The 16,039-nt window shown below is 37.3% G+C and overlaps 3 protein-coding genes across 7 annotated transcripts in view; all 3 read right to left on the bottom strand.

The window, feature by feature from the left end:
- Positions 1-1,298: 1,298 nt before the first annotated feature.
- On the bottom strand, positions 1,299-5,874 carry aqp10b (aquaporin 10b). Its single transcript, XM_044137587.1, is given in 8 exon segments — positions 1,299-1,986; positions 2,058-2,275; positions 3,332-3,450; positions 4,174-4,311; positions 5,044-5,170; positions 5,537-5,657; positions 5,659-5,746; positions 5,749-5,874. Coding segments are annotated over 8 exon segments (1,092 nt in total). The 5' UTR covers positions 5,831-5,874; the 3' UTR covers positions 1,299-1,787.
- A 983-nt stretch (positions 5,875-6,857) lies between these two features.
- hax1 (HCLS1 associated protein X-1) lies at positions 6,858-11,142 on the bottom strand. Its single transcript, XM_044137590.1, has 7 exons — positions 10,954-11,142; positions 9,773-10,023; positions 8,711-8,883; positions 8,571-8,634; positions 8,359-8,492; positions 7,215-7,335; positions 6,858-7,140 (listed from the first exon to the last, which is right to left on the bottom strand). Exons 1-7 carry the CDS (start codon positions 11,016-11,018, stop codon positions 7,067-7,069), a joined length of 882 nt encoding a protein of 293 aa, XP_043993525.1. The 5' UTR covers positions 11,019-11,142; the 3' UTR covers positions 6,858-7,066.
- A 1,472-nt stretch (positions 11,143-12,614) lies between these two features.
- The window catches only part of ubap2l (ubiquitin associated protein 2-like), a 37,773-nt gene continuing 34,348 nt past the window's right edge, over positions 12,615-16,039 (bottom strand). For all 5 annotated transcript variants that reach the window (XM_044137553.1, XM_044137550.1, XM_044137552.1 and 2 more), the window contains 3 exons: positions 15,449-15,516; positions 15,146-15,340; positions 12,615-13,853 (listed from right to left, as the gene is read on the bottom strand). In XM_044137553.1, the coding sequence (XP_043993488.1) occupies positions 13,758-13,853; positions 15,146-15,340; positions 15,449-15,516 (359 nt within the window). In that variant the 3' untranslated portion in view covers positions 12,615-13,757. The remainder of the gene's footprint in view (positions 13,854-15,145; positions 15,341-15,448; positions 15,517-16,039) is intronic.

Genomic DNA, 16,039 nt, shown 5'->3' with positions numbered 1-16,039 from the left:
ATAATTTAAAAAAAAGTAGTTTCCAGAGGTCAAGGGTCAACCTGACTCCTCTCTCCCACATTAAGGAAAACAGGTAAAAACAGTTGATTGACACTTAATATGCTTAATTAGATTTAAATGTGGAAAAGCTGGTTGACCTTTGATAACCTTTGGAACAAGTTAATCTCTGAAATAATAGCAGCACAAGCGAAAACATTTTTGCTGCATAAACCAAATTTTCGTTTAGCTTGATGAATGTGGGAGGCCGACTTCACTCAGGTTTTGTTTTTATCAGCCATTTTTACCTGTTCTCCCATTTCTTCCACTCTTCACCGAATACATCCACGCATTTCTTCTGCACGCCATGCGGCCTGCCTCAAACTCCTCTCTCGTTTTTGCGCCCACCGCCTCCCGTGGCGCACGAGAGATATCCGAAGCATGAAGAGGAGCGTCCGGAGAAACTGACACTGATGCTTTTTTTAAAATTATTATTTTTTATGTTGCAATATTTATTTATACTAAATACGTCACTGCTGTTTGTATCTTAGAGAGTCATGAGATGACGAGGTTGCAGGAAGTCTGTGACCCGGTCGGTGTGAATAATTTGTGATGTTGTTGATCGTTAAAGCTAGAAAAAGAAAGATCAGACTTCCTGTCAGTAGTATCGGTGTACAAGTTTTTGCCGTGTAAATACATACAACCAGAAAGCATTCTGGTTTTAGTAACTTACTATGATAATGTGAATATGTGTAGTATTTGTACTTGTACTGTTCCACTCCCCCTCCTCAAACTGAAAAACCCTCCCAGAGTTAGTTACATGTTGAGAGAAGGTGTGTCGTCTTAACGTGTATGAAAACAAAAGGTTTCGATTTCAGGCGGTTCTTTTGTAACTACAGGATCAGTGCTTGCTGTACCCACTTTTCTTTTCTATGTTCAAGCCCTCACAGTGACATGATGGAGGTCTATGAGTGGACTTTGTATCTTTTTTATATGTCATATCATATTTATATAGCTCTATAGTGGCAATTCCATGTCATTTTATTTCCCATGCTTGTGGTCTGCTTGCTGAAATGCCATACACTTCTGTGCTGTTTGGAAATAAATGTGGAAAATATCTAAAATGTGCAAAAGTTTCATTGAGGTCTTATTTAAAGTGGCTTTTAAGCACAGGAATATTTTCTGCGCTCATTTTGTGCCAGCAAATGCACATTTTCGGTTGCATGGAAATTAAGAAACTAAATATACGGTTCTGCATTTCGTTTGGAAATCCGATCTGTGAATTACTTCACATCAAAGTTGAAAGAGTTCTTGTTCCAAGGTAGAAAACTGAAAACTAAATTTTTATGGCTCACAAGAATATATCTGGATTAGTTCACATCTTTCTTGGCTGACCAGAGCTATGCTGCGTCAGTCAGTAGTAAATCTGAATGAACAAAGATTTGGGGTTCCTCAAGGCTCAATTCTTGGCCCACTTTCTCCATTATCTCAATGCTCAAATTAGAAAGTAATATCAGACTTCCTGAACTACTTCAGATATGCTCAACACTGTCTGTGTTCAAATCCCACTGGTTTCCCAGACCCCATCTAGAACGTGACATAGATCTCAGATCCTTGTTCTGATTCAGTTTTTGGATTTGATTAAAGTTCAGAACTAAACTGCTTCAGACTCTTAGGTTACTCAGAAATGACAAATTAGGTTTATGATCATCATTAAATAGCTGTAAAGGTTCTTCCAAGGTATTCTACTGCTGATCTTGCTTGTCTGCCTGATAACAGACTTTAGTCTTTGGTAAAGCACAATTTGACAGCTATTCAGACTTTCCACTGCTTGGTTCCACTCCCTCCAGCTCCAGAGACTTTCCCTCGGTGGTTTCTTGACATGAAGGCTGATCCTCCGGAGAGAGGGATGCATGGTGGACTTCAACCAGCAGCTCATAGATCAGAGTTCCTACCAAACCTCCGATGCAGGGAGCGACTAACGGGACCCACCACCAACCACCTCCAGCCCTGTAACACAAATATTAGGTAAGAAACATTTGGGAGGACGTTTTGGAAATAATGGGGGGAAAAAAACTAACTTGAAAACGTCATCTCCCCAGCCAGCAATGTAAGTGAAGAAGCGAGGTCCAAAATCTCTGGCCGGGTTCAGGGCGTATCCGCTGTTTGAGCCCATGGAGACGCCGATAACCAGGACCGAGGCTCCGGCCAGGAGGGGCTGAAGATAATCGGGTATGGAGGTGTTCCTCTGGTCCCCTACAGCCAGGATACACAGCAGCAGAGCAGCGGTGCCGATCACCTGCGAGACATCCAGTGAGTTAAACTTAAATAATGCTTTCATGCGTTTGCCTAATGTGGGTTTCATCAGACGGGTCGGTTCAAGGATGTTTGTCCATATATATATTTTTTTAATTAGATTACAATTAGTTCCGATCGGTATACTAATAATAATAACAACGTCTGCTTAAACTTTCTTTCGGTGTTGTAATTCGCCCGGTCATACTTTAAGCGGAGCCGTTGATACAGAAACAAACATGGCGGCTTTTCCAGAAAAGAAACGTAGTGTGGTATTGAATACAAAATGTACTTCTTGCCCCTCTTTTGAAATATTAACACCCAATACGGTCGTTAAGTTATCACTTTAATAATGCTCTTTTAACCTAGCTATGTGAAAAATAGCATTAACTTAACCAAAAATTATTGATGTGGTACAGAGGTGAGAATATGACGACAGAAAAGCGGAGGGCAGCCATTATTTGAATAGAATTTTCACAAGGAAAGACTCTTAATAAGCCAGTAATATGCTTTTACATCTGATTTTTTCATTAGTTTGGTATCAGTGTGATTGCTTTTATTTTACATCCTATAAAAGTTGTAAAATACTAAATCCTTTAACTACAGGGTGGGCCATAAGTTTCCATACATATAAAAAAAATAAACATTTAATATTGGACAACTGTTTTTATTTATATGATGCTGTGTCTTCATCGGTGGCCCTATTTTGTGGACCACTTCGTGGTTGATCTGCAACATTTCCAGTTTTCTGAAACTTGCAATTAAGTTTTGCCTCAGTGTCATGTGTGATGCTCGTTCCATGTTTTCTGTCAATGTTTCATACTTCCCGATCCAGCCATCAGTATAATTTCAATTCTTTGTTCTTTTGTGAAATGCATCTTCTTGGGTATCTAGAATATTTAAAAAATATACATTTTACATTCTCCCATGTATGGAAACTTATGGCCCACCCTGTATTTTAGCTTAGGTAAGGGAACATTACAGGTCATTGCTTGGCTGTGTTGTTGCAGTTAAATATGAATTTCTCATGTCTTCCAGATAAAACAGTAACTATATCTACCTGGTCCAAGAAGCCTCCCCCCAAACTGAGGTATTCAGCTGGATAAGTGCTGAATATTCCTGCTGTAGCTGTTTGACCCGTCACCGTCAGCTGACCCCCGCTGTAACTCTGGATGGCGTCTGCGAACATTTTATTCAGACTCAGTCTTTATACATAGCTGTGAGCAACATGGACTTAAAATTTATAAGGTTTCTTATGGACTCAGTAGGGTTGGGCGAAAAAATGTCAACTTTATATTTTATAAGCAAAATTCAATATCCAATTTTATTAACATTTTTCTCACTTTTAAAAAAAAGAAATTAGGAGTGACAGAAAATATTTTTAAAAACTGGCTTTTATTTCAATCATCTCTAATGTGAATTGACCTGAAATCAAGTTTCAAATAACTAGAAGGTGTAAAACACACTTGTCAAACAAGATGGTAATTCTTGGGCGCGCTGACATCACATATGGAAACCAAAGAAGTCAATTGTTGGATAAAAAAAAAAAAAAAAAAAAGCCCAGATTTTTGTAAAAGTAAATGTTCAAAAACAAAACAACTGATTAATTGATTTAGCACCAGCCTTAAACAACACTGGGCTTTATTTGAAGTGTTCAGCCAGTAAATAAATGGAAGAAATGTTTTCACATCTTAATGATGTGAAGATTTATTTAAAATGATTTCCATCAATGAATGTAGAAACTCAGAGCAGCAAGATCTGTTTTTAATGATAACTAATAGTTTATGAATTATTTTCTTAAAGTTATTATTTTCAGCATTAGTCCTCCATTTAAGGAGGACTAATAGTGCCTGTATACGGTGCGCCCAACCCAGCGATTTAATGTTTTGCATGTGGACTCACCATAGTACTGCAGACCAACTGTGGCTGCACCCAGAAAGGCTCCAAGCACTTGGAAGAAGGTATATAAAGGAAGTTTCACCCATGGATGTCTCCCCAAAACGCACAAACTCAGAGTAACTGCAGGATTCAGGTGAGCGCCTTTGAACATAAACAAATAATCTGATTTACTAAAGCACATTCTGCATCTGTCAGGCCAAACAGGTTTCAGCTAATTCAATGTCAGAGAGTTTCAAAGTTAAAATAAATGGTGTTTTAATGTATATTCTTTATTATATAAATCCTGTAGGCAGGAAAACTTGAGTATTCATATTTTATTTTGATTTATAAGCACTTACTAGTTACATTTACTTGAGTAAATTTTTTGAAAAAATTTAAGAGTAGTTTTTACTCTTAAATTAAAGTATCACTACTCTTTTTTATATTTCTGGATATTCTACTCACTGTGAGTAACTTCATTGAATGATGAACAAAAATGTTCTACAGACTCCTGCAGCTTTTGTTAAAGTTTTATATTGAAAGAAATGGATTTAGAAAAATGTTTCCATTTAGTAATTATGTTATTTGTATAAATTAGTTTCATTTTGACCTATAAAATAGTTAAACTTCCACATAGCTTTATGTTTTGTTCTGTCTGATGATGAAATTAAATTACTGATGTTCTGATCTGTTACTCAGTGCCAGAGTAAACTTTATGGAAAATACTTTTTTACGACTAGTTTTCACTTTTACTAGAGTAAAAATATGTCGAAGTAGTGCTACTTTTACTTGAGTAAATGTTTTGTGTACTCTGCCCTCATCTGCATCTTCTGTTATTTGTGCATTCTTCCAGTCAAATAAATTAAATGAAACTATTATCTCAAAGAATCTTACCTGAGACTCCACGGGACACAAAGACCCCGAATGTTACCCCCAAAGCAAAGCCAAGGTTGATGGAGAGATACTGGCCATTTTTTTCTTGAGACGTCGTCACCTGTGCAACGGTGCCACATCCAAACAACTGCAAACACACAGAGACTTTCCTCAGCACTGCAGGAGTCAAAAATGCCCATGAATGAGCCATCTGCTTACCATTTTAAGTAGATGGGTAAAAACATTAAGATCGGACACACGCACTGAGTTTTTATGGACTTCACTTCTGATTAACCTGCTTTATGGTCTGTGCTGTAAATGTTCATTGCTCTGGAAGGAGAGACACTAATTAGGGGTAAAACAACACTAACATTAACACACCTCGTCTCTCAAACTGTCCCTGTTTTTCTTTGTTCCTAAAAAAAAAAAAAAAACAAAAAAAACAAATGGGGGCAAAGTTAAACTTTTCTGCAACACAAAGCAGTTTAGCGTTTCATTCATGAGTTTTACTCACAATCAGGGTGTAAACCCCGAGGCATTCGGCCAGGCATTCCCTGACCAGAGGGTTTCTGATCCGGCACCTCCTCAGCAGCCTCTCCATCCCGCAGACGCCCTCTGACCCCAGGTGAGCTCTCTGAGACGCTGCGGTCAGGTGTGTGTGATCTGCACGGCTCTGCTCCTTCTGCCTCACTGAGCACAGTTTGCCCTCTGATGCTGGACTTCAGACGTCACAGGGTTTATTGCAAGGCTGAGGTGTTTTTTGTTTTGTTTTTATTAGCAGAGGAGAGAAGATAATTTTATACGACATTCTGAGAGCAGAATCAAAGCAGCAGGGAAGATTTACTGGATCTCTCAGTTAAAGCTGATAGAAATTAGTTGATTTCAGCTCCTTTCTGATTGATTATTTCCACACTGGTTCAATTTCTTCCCCTTTAAAAAAAAATAAAAAATTATTATACTACTGGTATTACTGTTAAAATATTTTATAATGTGTTGGACAGTAACTGTTTCAAGTCCACCTGAATATATCGAGGTCAAAAATATTTATTTTAATAGCTTTGCGATTTTTAACCTTCCCATATACAGGAAAGAAGACAAAAATGTAATGCTGAAAAAAGAAAGTAGATATCTGTTTTAAGACGTAGCTAATACAGAAATAGATGGAATTTTTCTAAACTATTTAAATATTTATTTAAGGAATTCCAGATGTAGACAGACTGGTAAAAAAATAAACAATCATCATCAAAAATGTTTTAATTTAAAGACTGAAAAATTGTTTTAAACTCACAATAATTATTCCAATAATCTAACTGAAGTGCATTTATTTTTAATCTTCATCCCGACGTTCAGTTTTTTAAATAAATGATTTTCTCTTGATTTAATTTCAAACCACTTTTGTGTTTGAAGGAGTTTATTATGAGGTTTGTACATAATACATTTTTTCAGATCATTTCTTGCCAAAAACCACAAACTAACCGATGGTATACGTTTATTTAAAATGTTTTATTTTATTAAAATATCAACTGGCTAGAATGAGTCAAATATACCCAACTTCACCTTTTGGTTTCCACTACAAAAAAGAGCATTTTTTTCCCCAGATTTGAAAGTTTAAGAACAAAGAATAAAGTTCAACACAATAAATAATATTTGGTATTGGAAAACCCGTCTCCAAACTTCCAGATGTTTAAATATCAAATGATTAAAATACAAACTGAAGTTTAAATTCTTTCTTAAGATTTTGTATTTCAAATGTCTTTTATTCCAGACTGCATCATTTTATGAAAGAAGAGGAAGAGTTTAGTGCTGGTGAAATGAAAACACAAATAATATCAAAGTCGAGTAAATATATTAAGTCTTTATTTGACTCTTTTTCACATTTCTGCCATTCAATCTGCCTTTTTTACAAAAATAAAACATTTAACTGGACTGTTTGTTCTTGATGCGACTAGTTTTTATTTCCTGTTCAAACCAAAGACTTCGTTTCAAACACACGTTCTCCCTTTAAAAACAAAAAACCAAAGAGAGGACGACACTAGTTTATTTCTTATTTAAATCCTCCGAAGAACCGAGAGAATAACGAGTCGTCATCCCGCAGGTCTGAGAAACGATTCGAATCTCCTGGAAAAAACAAAACAGAGCTGCTGTGAATTTATTCATTTAGTTCAATAAACCCAGCCTGGAGCACAGCTGACCTGGGAGCACCGGTCCGGTCTGGCGGTCCGGTCCGTCCAGCCTGTCCGGACCTCCTGAGCGGGTCACGGTGGTCTTCTGGTTGCCATGTCCGTCTCTGACCGTTCGCCGCTCCTCTACAGTCTGACACGAGGAAAAGCAGGAGAACATTTACACCCATCCTCTGGTTTTTTTTCCATTTTTAAAACTATACTTTATATTTTTATGAAATCTAAAACAGAGAAGTATTTTCTTTCCAACCATTGTGCTGGAAATAAAATTTTATTTGAACATAAAACATGAAGTCAACTTTTAAACAAGCATAAGAATTAATTTTAACAAACTCCATATGAAAACAGCTGTAAAATTTAATTTCACGTAAATTTTTAAATGGCTTTGTAACTTTTTTTTTTTCAGCTGTCAGAGGATTAATTTAAATTATTTATTATTTCTGCAGGTCAGGCCTGTGGGATTGAGTTCAGCTTCCTAAAAACAAACGGCGTAATCCCAGTTAATTCATGACTTAACAGATGCTTTGTCACAGAGTCAAGTCGGTTTGGACAGATTTTTTTCTCTAATGAATGAAATCATCATTTTAAAAAGCTGCTTTTTGTATTAACCTTGTTAATCTTTGTCTAATATTAAAATGTGTTTGATGTTCTGAAACATGCACAATTCATAGAAAAAACAAAAATAGATAAAGTCTGCGAGCAGAAACGCTTTTTTGTAGCATTGATAATCTCAAATCCCATTCATCTCTCCAAACTCAAAGTAGCACAATGGACTTTTAGGTGATTTTTAAGCAGCAATATAAAAGTTTACAATGCAATTTCTATGCATGCAATTTCTACAAATTTGTGGAGCTTTAAAGATGCAAGTTGTGAAAAACTTTGGAAGGAAAAAAACTTTTGAACACGCAAAAATAAATAAAGTCTGGAAATAGAAACATTTTTCCATATATATTTTGACCTGGACAATGTTCAATTTAATTTATTCGTTTCTAAAATTATGTTAGAATTGTGAGAAAAGAACATTTTTACAATTAAATAACTGAACAAATAAATGTAATAAAAATTTATATTAATAGAAAATGTGAATAAGTACATACTTTTTAAATTTTTTTAAAGTATGTATATTGTGATGGAAGAACGTTTAGGAAGCGCTCACCCCGTCGGGTTTCACCACCTTGGTGACGACGACGGACTGGAAGAAAGAGCGGCTCTGGGGTTCTGTCGGGTTCTGACCGACAGGCGGAGTCAGGATCTGATCCAAGCCGCCTGACGACACGGCAGAGTCCAGATCTGGACCGAAAAATTGGCAAAAAATAAAACAAATGAAAAAAAATAAAAAATACAATCCAAGTCAAAGACGTCCCCTACCTCTGTCTTCTTTAGCCTCTTGACCTGGAGTTCTCCGTGGCGCCTCACCCCAGAAATCATTGAACTATTTGGAGACAATAAGAAAATCTCAGAGACTTGGTTGAATGTAAGCTGAAAAAGCAGTGAAGTCTGCCATGTACCTTAGAAAAAGGGCTCCTGCCATCAAATGGCGGCGACTCAAACGAAGGTCGGTGGTCCGGGTGCCGCCGGCGGAGGTCGCCGTCGGGTGATTTGAGCATAAAGTCTCTGAGAGGATTCCCACTGCTCTCTGATCTGCCCTGAGGTGGAGATGGAGGCAGGACTCTGGGAACGCCTGAAATATAAAACAGAGAAAAAAAAAAGTTTATTTGTATTTCTTAAAGGTAATAAGAGGTAATATGGTCGACAAGATGGACCTGCAGACAGTGAGATGAGACGGAAGTAAAACGCAGGATTTACCACATAAAACTAGCCAAGCCTGGTGGCAGGGCAGTCATCCAGTGACCTACCGTGTATTCAGGTTAAAAATGTTTAAAGTTGAGAGGAAATATGGAAATATCACTAGGTAATTATGTGCTATTGGAAGACATTATCAACAATACCTAAACATCAATTATAAAGTCTTAAAACCCCCTAAAATAAATAAAACAAGCAAAGCTAGGACTGGTGGCCTGCCAGGCTTATAATACACTGAGGGAAAACACTGAAAACGTCACTGACTCGATAAAACCACTTAGATGATTTCAAAAAGATGAACTATTCTGCTTTCATTCTGTGTACACAAAGCATTTCATAATAATATTCCTCCGAGTCAAACGCCGGCACCTTCTTGTGATGTAATCAGGGTAACTCAAACCGTAAACAACTAAGACTCAATACACAGAAATTAGTATTTATTTGCAGAAAATGAGAAATGGTTAAAATAACGAAAAAGATGCAGTGTTTTCAGACTTCAAATAATGCAAAGAAAACAAGTTCATATTCGTTTAGAAACAACAAAACTAATGTTTTAACTCAGAAATCCATATTTGGTGGAAAAACCAGGAGGTTTTCAATGGGGTTCAGTGCAGTGGACTCTTCATTGTTTCCAGAGCTGTATGTTTCAGACATTTCTCATTGGGAGACTCTGAGGCAGAGCAGGAACCCGTCTGCTGAAGACGTTTCCCAGAAAGACCTCACAACCCAGAGCCCAGATAACAGACACATTGGCTCTGTTTCCGTACCAAAGTGTCCCGACTCCGGATGTCCCTCCCAGCGGCCCAGCTGGGAGAAGATCTCCTCCATCTCCCGGAGGACGTGGCCGAACACGGCCGGCTCCTGGAAGCTCATCCCGTCTGGACCCAAGCTGAAGCCAAACCGCCAGGCTCTGTCCAGCGGGTCCTGCTGGTCCCTTTTGAATCCATCGTAGTAGAATCCTTCTTCCTCATCATCGTCGTCGTCATCATCATGAGTCATTGCATCAAAGAAGGGGTCCCTAAAAAAACCCAAAGAGAATAATGTTCCTGCAACCGCTAATGAGCAACAAGGTCATGCTATTTGTTATGGTGGAGAACAAGCACTTTTTAATTTGAACTACGTACCCATAAATAAATAGCACTTACAAATATACCACTACAACATTTTACAAGAGAAACAAGTCCATAAAACAGACATGTTTGTTTATTATGACTTGACCTTCTCAGTTTATAATATTTATTTTGTTTCTATTAATGGTTTTTACATTGCAACTGTCTTGCAGAGTGACTGTTATTAAAAGAAAGCAATTTAAAATCTACTTAAGTGTTGATCTTTGCCTGATTTTCCCTCTCCAAGCAGTAGTCACTTGTCCATCAGTTTTTTCTACCACTAAATTTTCCAGCATCATCTTGGCATATAGGCAAGGCTCTTTTTTTCTTTTAAGAGTCTGCACAGAGCTTTTGTGTCTCACCCTGCCTGTCATTAGTACAGTGACGGAACTAATGAATTAACATAATAAACTAAAAGTATTTATTACAATTTTATTTTGTACTGATTCAAGAAATTTTCTGAAAGTATTTAGATTTATTGAAATGTACTACAGAATACAGACAATTACTTTTTTTTTCTGGCTCAGATGAGGCTTACATTTCTGATTTAAAATATTTAACCCCTTTTCTGATCAAAAGCCACTGCCAGCCGCTCACTGGGGGCTGTGAACCTCTAAAGGTCAGAACCTAGAACCGCCCCTGGCACCGACCGATTAGGAGTGACCTCAACAGATCATGAATCTTGACGCTAAAATGAGCAGCAGCCTAGTTAGATGAGGGACCCCTGTTGTTTTCCTGGCAGAAATAAAACCACTAATCTTGCCCTAGACGGAGCTGGCTCGTTACCTAACAGCGGCTAACTTCTACTTTCTGATTTAGTTTAAAAAAAACAAACTGACCTTCTTCCTCGGAAGTGTCCTCCCGGGACCCCGAAGAACCCGCGGAATAAATCAAAAACACTCATTTACTCACAGCTCAAGCAGGAAGTTGTTAAATCATAACTAGAAATGTGAACTACGACCGAAAAGAAGTGTCAGTGCTGCTACAAGTGTCAACAGAGACGTAAAGCGCTCTGGTATGTTCCGCACGCATGACGCAATATGTCGCAAAGAGAGCGTTACCGTAAAGACGGTAAAACACGTGCACTTTACTATAAGTACTCCACATAATTTAATAACCAGGATAATTACTCCAGTAGTAATGATGTGACTGAAATTTATACTGACATAGCCACTAATTATTCCAATACAACACTCTTTAGTTATAAATGAGTTGGAATTTGTAGAAAAAATGCATTCAGATTAATTTACAGCACCAATATTTCCCTGAAAAGAAAGGTATTAAAATAGCTAACATATTTATTAAGTATTTGCATATTTTCTGGCTGACATTGAAACATTAAATCTTTTCGTTGTGAATGAAGCACCTTTAAGACAATTTTTTCCAGAACCGTATTTTCCACAGAAAACCTCTTCCAAGACAAAACACCAAAACAAAAGAACAAACAAAAAGACGTTTATCAAATGGGAAATAAAATGATTATTCTGATTTTTTGACTAAAACATTCTCAAATAGATTCAGAAACTTAAAATTATTCCTACTTTTGACGTCTTTTGTTAAAGTTTCAACAGTGCAGCTGTTAATACAAAAGCCAATTAATGTTTACCTTTTGTATTTTATTTTTACACTTTAACTGCTCGTCAGTTTTATCCAATGCTATTTCCTGCTTAACTGTGTATAAATCATACATATTCTTATGGTTCATTTGATTAAGAAATTTCAATAATATGTCTTTAAATCCAGCGGTATTGAGAAAAAAAACATAAAAAACACATTCAACCTTGACTTTTGGAAGTGATTGATTTTCTAGTCACATCAAAATAAGTTTATCAAATCAGAAGAGAGGAAAAACTTCAGTTCGAAAGTTGTTTTAGCAGATCTTGTCATCTTCATACCAAGATGTGAATTTGGTCAAGTTAAAAAAAAATTATAAATTCTCCGTGTTTGACAGAAGTCTACAATGACGTCACTAGGTCACGTGATCGCGCAGTTAGGAGCTGCAAGTAAACAAGGCTGACCGAACGTGGTGAACAATGTAAGCAGACAAATTAGATGACCAGATTAGTTATTTTCTAAAGACCAATTGAACGTTTCCAATCCTTTTAGGTAGGTATGAAGGAAACAGATTGATCAGTTTTGGTCACTTAGACCAATCAATAAAGTCTGAAAATACAAAAATGTGACCATATTAGCCAGATATGAAAAGTACTTACATTTTGTACTTCTCCAGAGTGAGAAAGATCCGTGACTTTCTAATTTATTGACACTGACTTGGATCAAAGCTTTGAAAGTTTCAGTTGCTAGAAGAAAAGTTACATTCACACACCACAAAAAAATCTGTTTATTAAAAGACATTAACATCCAAAATGATGAAAATGTCTTTGTTTATTTACTTAATATTTATATATTTTTACAAAATAAAAAAAATGGGACAAAAGAAGCTAACAAGTCCGCGAGAATTTGAGAAAAACAAAAAAGAAAGCCATTGACAAACAAGGACTACAGTACTTGTGTTTTCTCTTTATATATGTACAAGACAATTTTATCCATTTAAATCTTTTGTTTTAAAATGCACAGTACAAAAAGAAGAAAAAAAATAAACCACTGACAAAAAGAAAAGCCATAGCACAACTTTGTCCATCAGTACTCAAGGGTGCAGGTTTCCTTACAACGTCAGGAGGGGGCAGGTGGTGAAGCGGAGAGGAGGCTGTGGAGGGCGGGGCCTCGGGAAAACTAAATAAAACACTTTTAAAAAACAAAAAACAAAAAACAAAGCGGCTCGGGTGCAGTTCTTGGGAAAAATTATTAAACATTTTTCAAAAGAAGAGGGACCTCACGCAGCGTCGTTTTGAACTCATGGAAACGGTAACTGTACAAGTGTTAGATAATGAAAAACTCCTGTGCTAGGCGAAAAAAACGAAGCACAGTACACAAACACGGCCTCCCGTGTGTACAAACATGCACGCAGTCACATGACAAACACACCTTCCTCACAGTCCAAGCCAGTGAGCTCACTTATATGTCTTTATATATAATAATATATCTATATTTGGTAAAAAATAAACTTCACAACTCTACCAATTAAGAGAATTGTTTCTTCAAACTTAAAAAGAAAAAAGGAGGAAAAAACAAAACATTCAACAGCAATTTTTTTTTTTTTTTTTAGATATTTTGTGTTGGAAGATTAAATAGGAGGTGAGTTGAGGGTGAGAAATAGAAAACCAGCCTGCCTCCCCATCCAAACCGCCTTCAGATTTTACTTCGTTCAGCTAAGAAAAAAGGTGGGAAACAAAAGTGAAATACAGGAAAAGTTCAATCTTTTAGAAAGCAGTTCTATGTTACATGTAAGTTAAAGAAAAAAGGGGTGGAGAGCAGAATGAGGGGGGATTATCATGATACAAATTCCCAACACTCAACGTTTCACCTAATTTTTATAACCATTTTCAGCTCCAACTTTTAGGCCCCTCCTGGCACAGCGCCTCCTCTGGCTGCAGTCGGGACTGCAGGGAGCGGCTGGGCCAAGAGACTGGAGGGAAACCTCTGCAGGAGGAAGAGGGAGCTTCACATATGGACACGGTTTCGCATGAGTGATGAGCCGTTACCCCGCCTCAGGAGGAGGCGGAGGAGGTCCCGTCGGCGGACGTTAGTTCCCACCCCAGTTGTAGCTGTTGTACACCGACTTGTTTATCTGAGATTTCTGCTGAATGGAGGCATTCTGGCTGCGCTGTCCGGTGCCGCTCTGCCAAGAGACAACTGATCGTCAACAGAGTTCAGAGGGGCAATAAGGATTCAGAAAACTTTGAATGGTTCTCATTTTATTGGGATTTTGTAACGGATGCAGTGTTGCCAGACTGGGCTGCTTTTGAAGACATTTAGTTGAAAAACCAGAACAGCTTTGGTGCGTTTTTAGAAAGAGGAAAGTTTTTGAAAATGGTTTTATTTGTATTTCAATTAGATGCAGTGTTATTGCACTTTTCATTTTAATTAATTTATCTCAAAATCTCTAGAATCTGTCGAATAATCAGTCATTGGATAAGTGTCACGATACAGAAGTATATTGTAAAACAGAAATCCCGGAGGAAAAAACTCAAGTCTCTGTGTTCAAATAGTCAAGTCCCAATGAGTTCTGGTTCTGGTTGTCAGAATACAATAAACAATCACCAAAAATGTTGTCTGAATACAGTGGAGGACGTATGGGACACAAGATATTTTTATTTAATTTTTTGTTTTTTTTATTAAGGTTGAGATTTCAGCTGTTTTTTTGGAGTTTCATGATTTTCACGCTGGAATCAGTCAAACCTGGCAACCCTTTACGGGATACAGCGTTTTTATGCTTTTTCCACAGTAAAATTCAAGCACTTTCAAAGGAAGTTTTCAAACTTTGGAGTTAAAAACAATACAACTGAACTAAAGAAGAAGTGATATAATTTACCATGATTAGTGTATTTTACATTCTACTCCAGGGGGAAGTTAAACTAAAATATGACAACATTTTGTGTTTTGAAAAGTCTCTTATAGACACCTGACTGGTCTGAGAAAGTTACAAAAAAAAATAAAATCTCAGTTTCTTGCTAAGTTTTCTGGAATTTAAATAATTTTGGTGATTCCAACTGACCCAAAAAGAAGAAAAGTTTGGTCTAATTTAACTCCAGACATTGAGAAATAATGTGTTTGTGCCTTTTCATTAGCTTTAAATACCTGGATTCAATTAAAAATACTGCTTTAAAAATTTTTAGGCTTTTAATTAAATGTTAGATTGTACTTTATTCGAACTGTGCAGTTTTGAATATCCAGCACTTTCCAAACCTTTAAAACACCAAAATGAAATGTAAGAATTTTAAGCCCCAGTATGAACTCTGGGCGTTTTCCAAATTGTTTTAGAGTATAAATACTAACGGACACAAAACAGTAAAAATATGGTCTAATAGTGCATCTTTTAAACCGTGTACCTAAACATCTGATTTTGGTTGTATTTTTTTCTGCCTGGTCGTGTTTCGTGCTGCTGTGCCCTTGAATTTGTTGAGTATCTACCTGGCCGTCTTGCTGCAGGTGGTGGTGCAGAATCTGAGAGTGGGGCTGTTGGTGGGGGGTCAGGATGTGCATGAAGGGGGCTGGAGCGTAGCCAGCGGCTGCCGGGGGGTTGATGGGTCCGCCGGTCCCCAGCGCCGAGGGGAGGGTGAAGGAAGCTGCTGGCGTTCCGGCGTGGAAACCCTGCTTCTCAAACGACTGCGGGAAGAAACCAAAAATCCGGAAAAAGAAATAAAAAATAAAATAAAAAAAAAATCAAGGCATTGCAGCTCGACTGCAAAGATCTTGGTCATAACCTGCAGCTACCTGTGTCTTCGTGTAAACAGATCCTGAAATGTCCGGCACTCCTGTGTTGCTTGATGTCACAGAAACTCCTGCAGAAAAAAAGAGAGACATTACAAACTTTATCCTGAACCGAGTGAGATCGTCTCCCATCAAAATGAACAATATGGTCCTTCACACATTTAAACAAGAAGGTAGTGAAGGTGAATTAAAACAAAAATAATCTTCAATGGTGACAAATCCTCAGCATCTACATCTATGTTCTCGTCCATAGATGATTTCAGCTGATTTGCCTTTTCTGAGAGACAAAATAAGGAGGAAGAGAAGTAAAGAAATGATGTTACAGTGAATAATCCTGTGATGTTTTTGCAGCCATGTTGGGTCCAACTACACATAAAAAAAACGCTCACATCAACACTAAACAGGGTAAAAAAAAAATATCAAACACAAAAAGGAGTGAACCATTTCAGGCCAGGAGCTCATTGACGTTAAAACATTTGTGCCTTCAGTTCCACATGTTGGATAAAGAATATATGAAACAAAAAACAAACTAGTTGTTCCTGAGAATGCAACCTCTGGAGATCAACAAGTGTCTAAAAACAACAACTAAAGGCT

The sequence above is a fragment of the Gambusia affinis genome, linkage group LG14 (genome assembly GCF_019740435.1).
Source record: "Gambusia affinis linkage group LG14, SWU_Gaff_1.0, whole genome shotgun sequence".
Lineage (NCBI taxonomy): Eukaryota > Metazoa > Chordata > Actinopteri > Cyprinodontiformes > Poeciliidae > Gambusia > Gambusia affinis.
This window is presented reverse-complemented; position numbering and strand designations above follow the sequence as displayed.

Coding starts and splice junctions, on each gene's coding strand:
- hax1 (XM_044137590.1), bottom strand. CDS start 11,018: ATGAGTGTTTTTGATTTATTCCGCGGGTTCTTCGGGGTCCCGGGAGGA. Junction 8,493..8,570: donor AGAGGCTAAAGAAGACAGAG/GTAGGGGACGTC, acceptor TTTTCGGTCCAG/ATCTGGACTCTGCCGTGTCG. Junction 7,141..7,214: donor GACCGGACCGGTGCTCCCAG/GTCAGCTGTGCT, acceptor TGTTTTTTCCAG/GAGATTCGAATCGTTTCTCA.